This window comes from Geotrypetes seraphini, chromosome 5 (genome assembly GCF_902459505.1).
Source record: "Geotrypetes seraphini chromosome 5, aGeoSer1.1, whole genome shotgun sequence".
Lineage (NCBI taxonomy): Eukaryota > Metazoa > Chordata > Amphibia > Gymnophiona > Dermophiidae > Geotrypetes > Geotrypetes seraphini.
This window is the reverse complement of record NC_047088.1, coordinates 158,065,659-158,079,427: the sequence shown is the minus strand read 5'-3', so window position 1 is coordinate 158,079,427 and position 13,769 is coordinate 158,065,659. Positions and strand designations below refer to the sequence as shown.

The 13,769-nt window shown below is 44.1% G+C and overlaps 1 protein-coding gene across 1 annotated transcript in view; it reads left to right on the top strand.

The window, feature by feature from the left end:
• LOC117360399 (potassium voltage-gated channel subfamily H member 8-like) overlaps positions 1–13,769 on the top strand; it is a 559,270-nt gene that overhangs the window by 156,087 nt on the left and 389,414 nt on the right. Inside the window, exon 5 of the mRNA XM_033944108.1 lies at positions 1,016–1,149. Within this exon, the coding sequence (XP_033799999.1) occupies positions 1,016–1,149 (134 nt within the window). The remainder of the gene's footprint in view (positions 1–1,015; positions 1,150–13,769) is intronic.

Here is a 13,769-nt window from a genome sequence, read left to right as displayed (position 1 = left end):
GAGCATACATTATCAAGAAAGCAACCTGCCATAACCTTCCAGCAGACAGCTTTGTGTATGTCAGATACTAAATTAGAAATGACATTGATCAAAAGAATGAGCTTGCACTGTAGCAAACCATAAAACTGAATAGGCAAGTTAATATTTGGTGTTACTACATATGTAACTAGACATTTTCAAAGAGATTCCATGTTTGATCAATAATGCAAAGACTGGGCCCATTGCAGTTTAAATTAATAAACAGTAACATAGATTTAGGTGATTCTTAGTCCCAGTTCCTGCTCCTCAGGCAGACCAGGGCTGGATATATCACCTTACCTTTGATTTGCAGCATGCAATAGATAATAAAATAATATTTGCATGTAGGCTAGTATTAAAAACAGGCACAGCGTTAAAACAAAGGTACGTGTTTAAAAGTGGTTTGGAAATATGAAACAATAAGGTATAGACTTATCTGCCTTGCAACTCTGTGAAGAGAGCTACAAAAATTCCCCTTCAAGCTCCGTCCTCTTTACTAAAAACTACCCCTTCCCACATTGCCCCATTCTTCTCTATCAATCCCCTGGACATATCTTGTATGGAAGCGAGAGTACTTCTAGTGATAGTACTGAGACTACCACTAGGGGTCATCGACTCCATTTTGCAGCTGCTGCAGGATAGGAAGGGAGCAGAGGGGGCTTAGGGACACTAGATCACCAGGAATTACCTCCAGCTAGGTCCTGGGGCTAAGGAGTCCAGGGCATGGAGAGAGGAGTGGGTTTTGGTCAAGGGGAAGGGGCTTGATTGCATGGGAGGGACTTGTAGGAGGATGGTACCTAATTTTGCAGATCTATCTGATGTGTAGCCATTATGGTTATCTGAAAATCCAAATGGCTAAACATGCCTGTAGGAGAGCATTGAGGTTCTGCTCTATTGTATACTCTTTCGGCAGGTTAATTCCTAGACTCTGGCTATGTTGCATTTAAAACGCAGATTAATTCACTGATCACCTCATGGGTTTCTCTTTCCTCGGTAGATGATGATTTGGAGATCTATACAGACACCAGACCCCCAGGCTTCAATGCAAACAGGAGACGAAGCAGGGCCGTCCTGTATCATCTTTCTGGGCACCTGCAAAAACAGGACAAGAGCAAGCTCAAGTTAAACAATGTATGTATGAACCAGTATTGACTGGCACACTAAGAACTTCAGTTTTGACTAAGGGTAGCCCTAGATGTTATTGAGTCCTGTAATAATGTGATCAAACAATAGCATTTATTGTTTTGTGCTTGTGGCATACCATGTATAATGATTCTGGTAAGTCCAAAGAACTTCTGCTATTACTGACAATGAGGCTGGGTAACGTAATCCTACAAAAAACCTGTATAACCAGTGAAATATGGTGTGATCTTTCTCTACCATTTAATCTTGTTTAACAGCAATTTTTCAATGCTTTCAGAATTATTAGCAAGGGCATCATTAGCACTGCAGTGCACACATACCTCCAATAGTGCCCAAATTTAAGCATACAATTGGACCCACAGTTATAGAATAGGGCAAGTTATGTGCATAACATAATTAACTCTTTGAAATTAAATTGGTGATAAATACCAATAACTATCATTAACAAGAACTGATTTGCAGTTGCGTACAACAAACTTATGCCCCTATTCTATATACAGCCCACCAGATATTCAGCAATATTTATAGTAATTGACCAGGAACAGCAGCTCCTGGCCAAGTTAATTAGCACTTAGCAGGGTAAGCGCTAATATTCAGCATGAGATGGCTGCTGCTTATGTTGCCAGATGTAGCCGGTTAGCACCAATATTCATTGACTCACCAGCTAAGTTGAGCGGCCAGTTAGACCTACGTAAATAGCAGGTCTCTCTTTGGCTGCTCTATCTTAGCCGACCAGCCAACTAAATAAATCCTGGAAATTCAATGCCATTCTGAGTATCGGGCCCAGTGTGCTTAACTTCTCTGGCACTCAAGTGGAAAGTGGGCATTAATATGGGAGGCGCATGGTGTGTTGGGGAGTTCTGACTACCCTTGATTGCACTTTATAGAATAGTTGCATCTATATGCCCAACTGCCGCATGTAGATGCCACCATTTACGCAAGCCTTGAACAAGGCATAAGTGTTTGTATCTAAAATTTGGTGCATAACTGCAGACATGCACTTGTTTTCTATAGCAGATTTATAGTAGCTTAGCACCCAGTTTTTGGTTTCTTTTAGCAACCTATGTAGAATTTATTTCCTAGCTCCTGTGCCCAAACCTGCTATAGTGCTCTGAATCTCAGCCACAGCCCAATGCTGTCCTGTCTCCACCTCCAAGCCAGATGCAGACAAGACAGCATTTGGAGGTCCAAGTTTGGTTGCATCAGAACTGCACAATGGGCACAAGTTAGGCTGTTAGAGGCAAATGGGGCAGTCTGATTTGTGGCCTCAGTTCCTTGCGGCTCCCAGATCCTTTATACCTGTGCAGATGCAGATAGGGTTACCAGACATCCGGATTTACCCAGGCCTGTCCTCTTTTTAGAGGGTATGTCCGGGCGCCTGGATGACTTTTCAAAACCCAGCACTTTGTCCAGGTTTTGAAAAGCAGATCATGTTGGGAGGGGGCATCTGCACATGTGCGGATGCCCTCCCGACCAACGAGAACAGGCTGAGAGGGCAGGGCTAGGGGGTGAGGCCAGAGCGTGGTGTGGGCGTAATGGGGTGGGGATGAGTGGAGCTGGGCAGACCTGGGGGCGGGTCTAGATGCAGAGCCATGAAGTTCAAACAACTTGTCATTGAACAGTTTGTAGCTGAGGACCCATGGAGGTATGGTCAGCATTGGAGGGCAGGCATTGAATACACAGTAGGTCCACACATCTACTTTCTCTCCTCTCGTTCCTTGACAGTCACAGCTGAACCAAGCTATTGGTTTTGCATCCTTGCCCTCTTCCTCTTTCTGACATTTGTGAAGGGGATGAGAGAAGATGAAAATGGGAGGAAGAAATGACCGGGTAGGAGAAAAGAAACAGAAAAAAAGAAGCTGGAGACAGGGAACGAGATGAGAGATAATTGGGATGGAAAGTAATGGAATGTAAGTTAGGCCTAGAGAGCTGGTAAGTATACTGTAGAGGATAGAACTGGTGGATTAGAGAGTGGGTAAAAGAAGGAGAAAAGAAGAACAGAGAGAGATGAGAAGAATGGAAAGGGAGGTTGAGAGCTAGAGATGTGAAAAGAAGGAGATTGTGGACTGAAGAATGATAATGGGAAAGAAGAAAGGCTGATGTCCAGCTAGGTGTAGATAAACAGAAAAGAAAGAGATGGATGAAAAGGAAGGATCAACATCAGGTAGAAATGAAAAGAAGAAATTGAAGAAGGTAGAAGAAGAAAAAAAATGAAGACATACAAATGGACAGGAGACCCTAGGAAAGGGATTAGAAGAGACAGAGTAAAGAAGAGGAGAGACTGGGGCCAATATGATTTAAAATAAGTTAAATGTCCATATGACAAAAATAGAACGCAGCATTTTATTCTTAGAAAGATGAAACATAGAAACATAGAAAGATGACGGCAGAAAAGGGCCAAGGCCCATCAAGTCTGCCCACTCTATAGACCCTCCCCTTAAGATTAGCCAATGTTTTGCCCTGACCCACGTAGGGATCCCACATGGGCGTCCCATTTATTCTTAAAATCTGGCACGCTGCTGGCCTCGATCACCTGTACTGGAAGCTTGTTCCATTGATCAATCACTCGCTCCGTGAAGAAATACTTCCTGTTTAATGATTAGAATATATCATCTTTTGGAATATCTGGCGAAGGATATAAAAAGATTTGAAGTAGTCCAGAGGAAGGCAATGAAAATGGTAAGGGGTCTGAGCCAAAAGAAGTATGAGAAGAGACTGGAAGATCTAAATATGTATACTCTAGAGGAGAGGAGGGACAGGGGAGATATAATACAGATGTTTAAATACTTAAAATGTATTAATATAGAACCAGAGAAGAGCAAATGGTAAAACTAGAGAGTATAAATTGAGGTTGTGGGGAGGAAGACTTAGGAGTAATGTTAGAAAATTATTTTTTACCAAGAGGGTGATGGATGCCTGGAATGCCCTCCCGAATGAAGTGGTGGAGAGGAAAATGGTGGCGCAATTCAAAAAGGCATGGGCTAAACACAGAGGATCTCTAATTAGAAAATGAATGGTATAAATTAAAGAACTAAGGCTGGTACTTTACAGACTTGCAAGGTCTGTGTCCCATATAATAGTATTTCAGTGTAGAATGGGCTAGGGAGGGCATCAATGGGAACTCCAGTAACTTGGAACATGAGGACATTACTGGCCAGACTTTACGGTAGCTATCCTGCTAATAACGGGATGGCTGGATAGACTGGAGTGAGCTTGAACAGCAACTCCAGGAGTTGTAACCTAGGACAGGACCAGGTGGACTTTACAGCCTATGGCCCAGAAACTCATGTCAAAGAAAAAAAGCAAGTTAATTTAATCATAAATTTATAATACGTATAACTAATGGGCAGACGGGCTGGACCATTCAGGCTTTTATCTGCCGTCATTTACTATGTTACGATGATATCAGTATATGTTCAAATGCATACCTTTTTCTGTTGCTATGATATTGCACCACATGCACAGCCTGGTTTCTCGGGTTTTCTTTTACATTTTTCTTTCTGCATTTTTAATTTGTGGTCATTTGTTTTGTATTTGGTGACTGTCCATCTGGCACAGGTGAGATTTCCTGCTAATGTGTCTGTAGGAATGTATATCAGTCAGGTTTGTTTTGTTTTTCCCAGTATAAAGGGTATTGCTGTTTCAGGGCCTATTGTAATATTCGCAGCATTGCCTTTTATAAAGCATTTTCTGACTGTAAAGCATGTTTTACATATGAAAAAAAAATGGCTTTTATAAAGTTGCATGAGTGTACAGTATATGCATATAAAAGTAAATATGCCAATAAGGAAAAACATGTTTCCATAGATCACTTGTAGCTAGTCCCAGAGCATAACTTAGGCAGACTAGAGGCAGAGTTGTAATATCCATAAGTACCTACATGTATAGATTACATGCACCCATTTATATGTACCAAAGAACAGGTATAAATTTGATTTTGTCAAACAGCTGCCAGCTGGAAAAGCTGATTTTTACTGCTGCAAAGGCTCTCTGAAGTGGTATAAATTTTAAATGTGGATATGTAAATTTCTGACTCTTTTTCAATTGATTGTTGCTGCCCCTGATGTAGACACTGTATCAATTAAACATGTTGGGCGTTGTGTAGAAACTAAGTTTGGAACAGCCAATATTCAGCCACTGGGAAGTAGTACAGTAGGCGCTGACCGCAGATATTCAATGCTGGGCCATTTCTGATGACCAGCATTGAATATCAGGGGGGGGGACACTATTTATTGTCTTATAGACTGTTATATTAATTCTATATTTAATGGAGGATTAATTTTTTGAGACTCCATTTAAAGCTGTGGTAGTGGCTGCTGCTGCTGCTGTGGAAATTGCCCCAACACCCATAGGGATTTAATGGGCCGAGTGGCAGCCACTACTGTAGCTTTGTAAAGGGGAGATTTGTCTTTTTGAGATGTAAAAATTAAAAATTGAAAGGAAAAAGAAAGAAATGTTATGAGCCATTTTAGTCATATTCAGAAACATAGAGCCAAATATACGGTATACCTATAATTTACATAAAAGTTTTACCCATACCACAAAGTTTCAGTTTCTTCTATAGATCAATCAGAGCATTAAATACCCCAAACCATTCTAAATATAAAAAACCCCCAAAAATAACAATAGAAAGTATATCTTGAAAAAGTAAAGCAGGACAAAACCCGTTAGGAAAAAAAATTACATTTATTTACAAGTCAGTGTGGACACCTTTTACTAAAGCTGTGGCAAAAGTGGCCTTAGAGCAATTTACTGCATGTCTTTGCAGTGCGTCTTGGCCACTTTTGCCGTGATCAGAAATTTTCCCATTTTCCTAATGAATGGCCAAGCACTAATTTTGGTATTAGTGTATGGCCTAATTGTATCAAACACACTGATAAAAGGAAAAAAAAACATTAAAACAAAATAAAAATCTCAAGTTGATCTGAGGGCACCCTTTACTGGTCTTTCCCATACACTAAGGCTATTTTTACCATAGCACTAAAAAAGCTTTTTTTTCCCCTATTATTTATTTAATTAATGGCCTTGAACTATTGCTATTTGCAAACATTACCACATGAAAACTTACTACCGTACTACCTATTTTGTAGATAGTAAGGAACTAATTCTATAAACGGTGCATAAATTGACCGGCGCTTAGAAAAATGGCACTGGCCGTGTGTCAGTCATGCTTAGACACCGTTTACATAATCGCGGCTAGCAGCATCTATATTAAAACTTAGGTGCCTGAAATGTAGGTGAGGGTTTTAAAGGCCTACATTTCAGGTGCCTACATTTTTGGAGAATCACATTAGGGCTCCTTTTACGAAGGTGTGTTAGGGCCTTAACGCGCGGAATAGCGTGCGCTAAAATGCCGTGTGCGCTAGCCGCTACTGCCTCCTCTTGAGCAGGCGATAGGTTTTCAGCTAGCCCGCGCTAATCCGGTGTGTGCGCTAAAAACGCAGTGCACCTTCGTAAATGGAGCCCTTAGTGGTGCCAATCAGGATGCACGTTTTCTAAAAAAAAAACAAAAAAAACTGAGAAAGGCCACCTACACTGTAGGTGCCTGTTGCGGGTGCGGGACACTGAAGCTTGCCGGAAGTGGCCTTGGGCAAGCTTAAGTGGCCCTGGACATTTCCCTAGGGCCATGACAGGTGCCTGAAATGTAGGCCACAAAACGCTGGCCTACATTTCAAATAGATGCAGCCGCTAAGCTGATGGCAACAAAAGAAATCTCCCTGCCGCGATCAGCTGAGCGGCTGCGGCAGGGAACCAACGAACCCCCACCCCCACCCAACAAGCTGGCTGGCAGGAAAGATGCCCACTCCCTTTCTCTGCCACCCTAAACCCCCCCAACACTGTTTGAGGCAGGAGGGATGCCCATTCCCTCCCGCCACCGACCCTGAACCCCCTGACACTGTCTGTAGAAGGAGGGATGCCCACTCCCTCCTGCCACTGGCCCCATCGATCCCCTGAACACCCATAGGAGGGGCCTTAGGCACCTGGGCCAACTGGAGTCTAGGCCCCTCTCCGGTGCATCCCAGAATGCACTGGAAAGAGGAAGGCCCAACATTTTGGAAGAGATAGGTCTGCCAGCAGGTAGGAATGGACATTCCTAAATGGATGGAGGGGTTTGGGAGGCATCAAGAGGATGTTGGGGTATCAGGGAGTGTCAGGGTGTCAAGATGTTAGGGTGTCAGGGAGTGTCAGGGGTGTTGGGTATGTTGGGGGAGTGTCGGTGGGTTTGGGGAATGTCGGGTGGGTGTTATGGAGTGTTGGGGAGTTTCAGGTGGGTGTTGGGGAGTGTCAGGGGTTTGGGAGATTGACAGGGCCAGCTCCAGGAGGGAGTGGGCATCCCTCCTGCTGTGGACAGTGTCAGGGGGATTCCCTGCCACTGCCATTCAGCTGATCATGACAGGGAGATTCCCTTGCCATGATCAGCTGATGGCAAGGGATCAGACCCAATTTTCTAACCAGACGTGATTCTGTATTGCCCAATTAATTTTTTTTTCTTACCAATTATTGAGGCTATTAAGGGTATTTTGCCAATTAAATTAGGCACCTAAGAAGTACCTAACTTTAGGTGCCCTTTATAGACTCACCTCTAAGGCCCTGATTCTGTAAATGGCATCTAAAGTTAGGCACTACATCAGTAGCACCTAGCTGATGTAGGCACCTAACTTAATTGTTTAATAGGCTTACTCAGCAGTGGAGTAGTAAGGGGGGATGCGGACCGTCCCAGGTGCGGAGTTCCTAAGGTGCAGAGTTCTTCCTCCTCTCTGCCTCCCCCCACTCGCTCACCCGCCCACTCGCTCGCTTGCTTCCCGTCCCTCTACTTGCCGTGTGGGCCCCTTGCCTTTTGGCGCTCTCTCCGATGTCACTTCTGGAACGTCAAAGGGGAGCTGACACCTACGTGGGCAGCATACTGCTCATGCTGGAGAAGTTTAAAAGGTACAGGGAAAGGAAAGGGGGAAGAGGGCAGGGGTGGGGTGCCACCGCTCTGGGCGCCGCTCACCCTTACCATGCCATGGTTAATCAGTACTGATAATTGAAAATCAGCACCTCTTAATTGACATATAATGCATTTCAGCTAGGTATGCATAGTACTAGATGCCTACCATAAAGTAGGCATGGTTAAGAGGCGGATCTTGTTTTGCATGTAGGCGCATGTTTTGGACTAGATGTATTCATTAAGGACATGAGAAACCCCTGGCATATATTGCTTACACCTAATATTAGGATAACTATCGACGTCAGAAGTGCATTTAAGCATGTTTCTATAGAGTGTACTTAACTTTTATAGAACCATGCTTAAGTGCCACACTAATTAACACTTAATTGCCACACTAATTGGCCATACTAATTAACATCAAAGATTCATCAATTTTCTTGAATGGGCTAGTCTTTCTGATTGCGGATTCCATAAAAATTCTGGGAGTTACTCTGGACCGCTATCTTACCCTTGAAGCGCACACAGACTCGTTGGTCAGAAGAGGCTTCTCAACATTGGGGAAATTGAGAACCATCAGAAAGTACTTTGATACTATCTCACTCCGCTTACTGGTACAATCCTCCATTCTAAGCTCACTCGACTACTGTAACATCATTTATCTGGGGTCTTTCAAAAAAAATCACTCAAAGACTCCAAATCATCCAAAATTCGGCAATCCGATTGATTTTTGGGTTAAAAAAATGGGAACAACTAACTCCCTACTACCAAAAGCTCCACTGGCTGCCCCTCGAAGCGAGAATGATGTTCAAATTTGCCTGCCTCTGTTTCAAATCCATTCTAGGTTCGGCCCCCTTATACTTGGTTCCCCATTTCAACTTAGAATGTCCATCCAAACCCAAACGCAGACTACACCTATTTAACCACTCAACACTAAAGGCCTGCCATTACAAAAGATACCTGAACAGAACACTTGCCTTCCAAGCAGGTCAACTGAACGATTGGCTGGGTAACATTATCACAAACTCCTCATCCTATCTAAGTTTCAGAAAACTTGTAAAAACAAACTTGTTTAACCAATTTGTAACCAAGTCCTTTCAAGCCTCTCCTCTCCAACCCTAACCGAATTGTTCCCAAAATCTCTTGCCTCACCTCTGTACCATGCTCTCCTGTATTTTGATGATCTTACATTGTACCTGTATTCGCTGTTTGTCCAGCTCTTCTTTATTGTAAACCGCCTTGAACTACTATGGCTTTGGCAGTATATAAGAATAAAATTATTATTATAGAATCTGGCTCCAAAGGTTCCCATGATATCCGCACCGTACCTAGTTAATGTGCAGTAATGTAGATGCACTAACAGGTTAAGGCAGGAATAGCCACTCTCCTCCCCTGACACACACCCCTGAAAAAAACATACAAAAAATTATTTAGCACTTGGTTAGCTCTCACAGATGTCAAAAATACCACAGGACGCTTTAGGCTATCCAGTGATACTCCATTTTTTTGTTTGCCCCAAATCACATAGAGCTGTAGTGGGGTTTGAACTGAAATGAACTTGCTGCTGCTCTAACCATTAAGCTATTCCTACTCACACACTTAGGGTTCCTTTTACTACGATGCGCTTTGCGCGCGCTCCAATGCCACGCGCACTAGACACTAACACCTCCATAGAGCTGGCATTAGTTTTTCCACATAGCGCAGGAGTTAGCGTGCGTTAATCTTCAGCACGCGCTAAAAACACTACCGCAGCTTAGTGAAAGGAACCCTTAAACTCAGTTTGAGTGTGCAAGTGTTCAAACATGGCTTTCATAAACTAATGTGCCGGTAGAAACTCAAAATCAAAGCAAGCAGTTCAAAAACTCCATTTTGTCATTCTCCTTCTTCAAAGGTCCCTCATTAATAAAAACACATATATTACTTCAATGTGCACAAAATATAGTTCTAAAGTGCTTAAAACAGGCTCTGGATGCAGAAATAACTTTATAAAAGTACCAAGTATTATAAAGTCAGAAACAATCTGTATTAGCACAGTTTGACACTGTAAAAACTTCACTGAGATAAGTAAGACTGATTGTGGCAGCAAAAGCTGCTGCTGTTCCTTTCTCATGGTTGTCTTACTTTGTCAGCAATCACACACAACTTACTTCTTCATAAAATACATGATTTATCAAGGGTTTTGTTCTGCTCTCAGCTACAGTTGAAGTTGTGGAAAATCAGCTCTCTCTACCCCAAACTAAGTCATATATAAAGATTGATGAAGCATGCCAGTGTTTCCATTGTAAGCAAGGAATGCTACGACAGGAACGGTGAAAATGCTACCTCCTCAGAAATAGTGTTCTAAGTGTCATTATTATCTTCCTCTCACTGCTCCAGAGTTCTGTCAAGAAGCAGGTATACTGAATCCAGGTAACTTTTCCAGTTTATTCCAGATTGCCCATCAAAAATGGTGTCTTGCTAGACTAGTCCAGAGCGGTGGTTATGTCACCCTTCCTACAGATGGAGGCAGATAACCTAGCTTTTCCAGGGACATCACCAATATATGGAGTGGTGCTTACTGGATCTCCTCAGGATTCTTCTGTCTTCAGCAAATGGTGCAGGTTGGACTAATACAATAGGATTCAGAGATAGGTCTGACTTGCTAGGGTATCGTTTACAGCCTACAGGCTCCTTTTTTGGAACCGTCTTTAAATTTATGCACAGATCTTGTGCCTAGAATTACATGCATAAATTTTAATTAATCCCAATTAGCACTGATAATTGCTTGTTAACATCCCAATTATCGGTGCTAATTGGCTCATTATTTAATATATTGCACACGCATATTTAGTGCTTTTTATAGAATTAGGCTGAAAGTGTGCAGAATTTTCAAATATTGTTGCACAAAATTTTCAATTTTTTTTTTTGTGTGCAGAATTCCCCCAGGAGTTGAGTTTGTACCTGAAACTATAATGAGTGAAGCAACTTGTCCAAGTTCACAAAGAGCATCAGTAGAATTTAGATCCAAGCTTCTTTGGGACTCAACCTAGTGCTCTAAGCACTAGGCTACCACTCCAGCTTATTCCTCACTATGAAAGGAGGCCATAGTATTTGATTAGAAAAGTTTTGTTCATTGCCCCAAGAAATATGGTAACATTTAAAGGAGCTGCACAGGGAATTGGAGCTGCTCCTATTTGCTGCATCTACAGTTGAGCATACACAATGTGTGCAGAACATACCAGAGGGAGAGGGGCCACTAGAGTCTTTGCACATGTGGTGCCAAGGCTCCACTGTGCCATAGTTAATTGCCAGTAGTGAATAAACTGGGCAATATACTTTTTTCAGTTCAACAGGACAGGAAAGGACAGGAGAGGTATGTTTGTAATGAGTGCAGGAAAGAGAGACAAGGAATAAAAGGATCATGGGAGAAGGGGAGAGAGAGAGAGGGGAGCTACCCATGGACAGTGGGGCAAGGAAGAATGAGAAGAACCATGGTACATGGATTTGGGGGCAAGGTAAAGAGAGGGAAATAGTGCACATGGATAGTGAGGCAAAGAAGAGAGGGGAACCATGACACTTGGAATGGGGGACAAGGAAGAAAGAGGAGGACTGCAGCATATAGATTTGGGAGCAGGGATATGGGAACCATTGGGATGATACCATTGGATAGAAAGAAGGAGAGAGATTCTGGAGCATGGGGGTAGGAAAGGGAGATAGGGAAGAAGGGAAATGAAGGAGACCATATGTGGGTGAAATAATTTTATGTGGGGAAGATTTTGTGCGAGTGAGTGGATGAGGAGGATTTTATGTAGAAGGTAGGCAAGCAGGAGGAAGCAGGACACGGTGGGAACGAGGAGCGGGTAGCGGCGAGAGTTAGCTCCGCCCACCCGCACCGCGTCATCACCAGCGTCGGCGCCGGACTCCCTTAACAGGAAGGGAGCCAGCGGCGCACAGCCGTTCGGCGCGCGGCGAAGGCGAGCGGCAAAGGCGCTCGCCTTAGCGAGAGCGCCTTTGCGAAGAGCCGTAAGAAGAGCCAGACCGCTACACCCTAGAACACAAGGAGAGGCAGCACGGTAAGTGGTAGCAGGCACACAGGGAAAGGGTAACAAGGGCACAGGAGGAAAGCCGCATACAGACAAGAGAAGCAAGAGGGACAGAAGGCACTGAAGACAGGAAAACAGGTAGGTCCAGGGAGGCCGCACCCACACAAAACAAAAGAGTAGCGACAGACACAGAGGGCATAGAAGTGTAGCAGTAAGAACAGAAGACAGATAAAGGACAGGCACAGAGAGCACAAGAGTGTAGCAGTAAGAACAGAAGACAGATAAAAGAGACAAACCCAAGAGTTAACAGGGGGAACTCACAAAAGCTGAAGGCAGTGGTGGAGGGTTAAGAAAAGACAAACTCAAGCAAAAAGGTTCTGACAGGCAGAGAGGGCTACGAAGAACAGGACAGGCGGAAGGAAGCAGAGGACAAAGAGGATCAAGAAGAGCCAGAATCAAGAGTGAGTGCGCAAGCAAAGAGCATACGAACCTCTAGAAGGCGGACAAGCATGGAAGCTGAAGGAGCCCAGGGATTGAGCTTCCCAGTGTTCTGCACGGACTGCCACATGTACGACTATCTCCCCTCGGGGAGACAGTTGTATGTGTGCGGACGATGTCAGGAACTGAAGAGCTTGAAGAGTGAGGTCAGTCACCTGAAGCACAGGATCCAGGAACTAGAGGGACTCTACATCTCAGAAGACCCATTCCTGACAGCCGATTACCCAACGAGAGAGAGGCACTTCAAGGAACAGGTCAAGGAACTTGAGAAGTTCATTGAGGATGCCTACAGGAGAGTAGAAGAAGAACCCGAGCATAGCACGCACAAGGAGGATGAGCTGAGCGAAGGACACAAGCTATCCGACATGAACGAGGAAGGATCCCATGGAGGGTACTCGCAGGAGGAAGAAGCAGGATCCTACCAGAACCTAGAGGGAGAAGAAATGAGTGCCACCGAAGACACTGATATGTGACCACAGCGGAGACTGAAAGAAGGGAAATCTGCAATCCTGGTGGGAGACTCGATCTTGAGACAGGTGGACAGTCACATAGCAGGAGGGAGAGAGGATCGGCTGGTGACCTGTCTCCCAGGAGCAAGAACCAGGGACATCATCGACAGAATCGAAAGGATCCTGGAGGGAGCAGAGACGGAAGAGACGGCAGTGATGGTCCATGTCGGGACGAACGATGTAGCCAGGAGAGACTACAGCAGGAAGGCACTCACCGAACAATTCATGATCTTGGGAAGGAAGCTGAAGATGAGGACACAGAGGATAGCGTTCTCGGAGATCCTACCAGTACCGAGGGCTGATGTGAAGAGGCAGACGGAACTACAAGCAATAAATGCTTGGCTGAGGAGATGGTGTGAAGAAGAGGGGTTTCAATTCGTGAGGAACTGGACAACGTTCTGGGGCAAGAACAAGCTCTACAGGAGAGATGGATTACACCTGAGCACGGCGGGAACTAGACTACTAGCAAGCAACATCAAGAGAGGAATAGAGCAAGCTTTAAACTGAGAGGAAGGGGAAAGCCGACAGTCAACCAGATGTTGATGATTCGGAAGACAGTATCCCAAAAGGATACTGAGTGGGGAAAGTGCAGGGAAGACACCAACAACGTCAAACAAGCAATGGAATACCAGCAGAGCCAGACAAATCAGG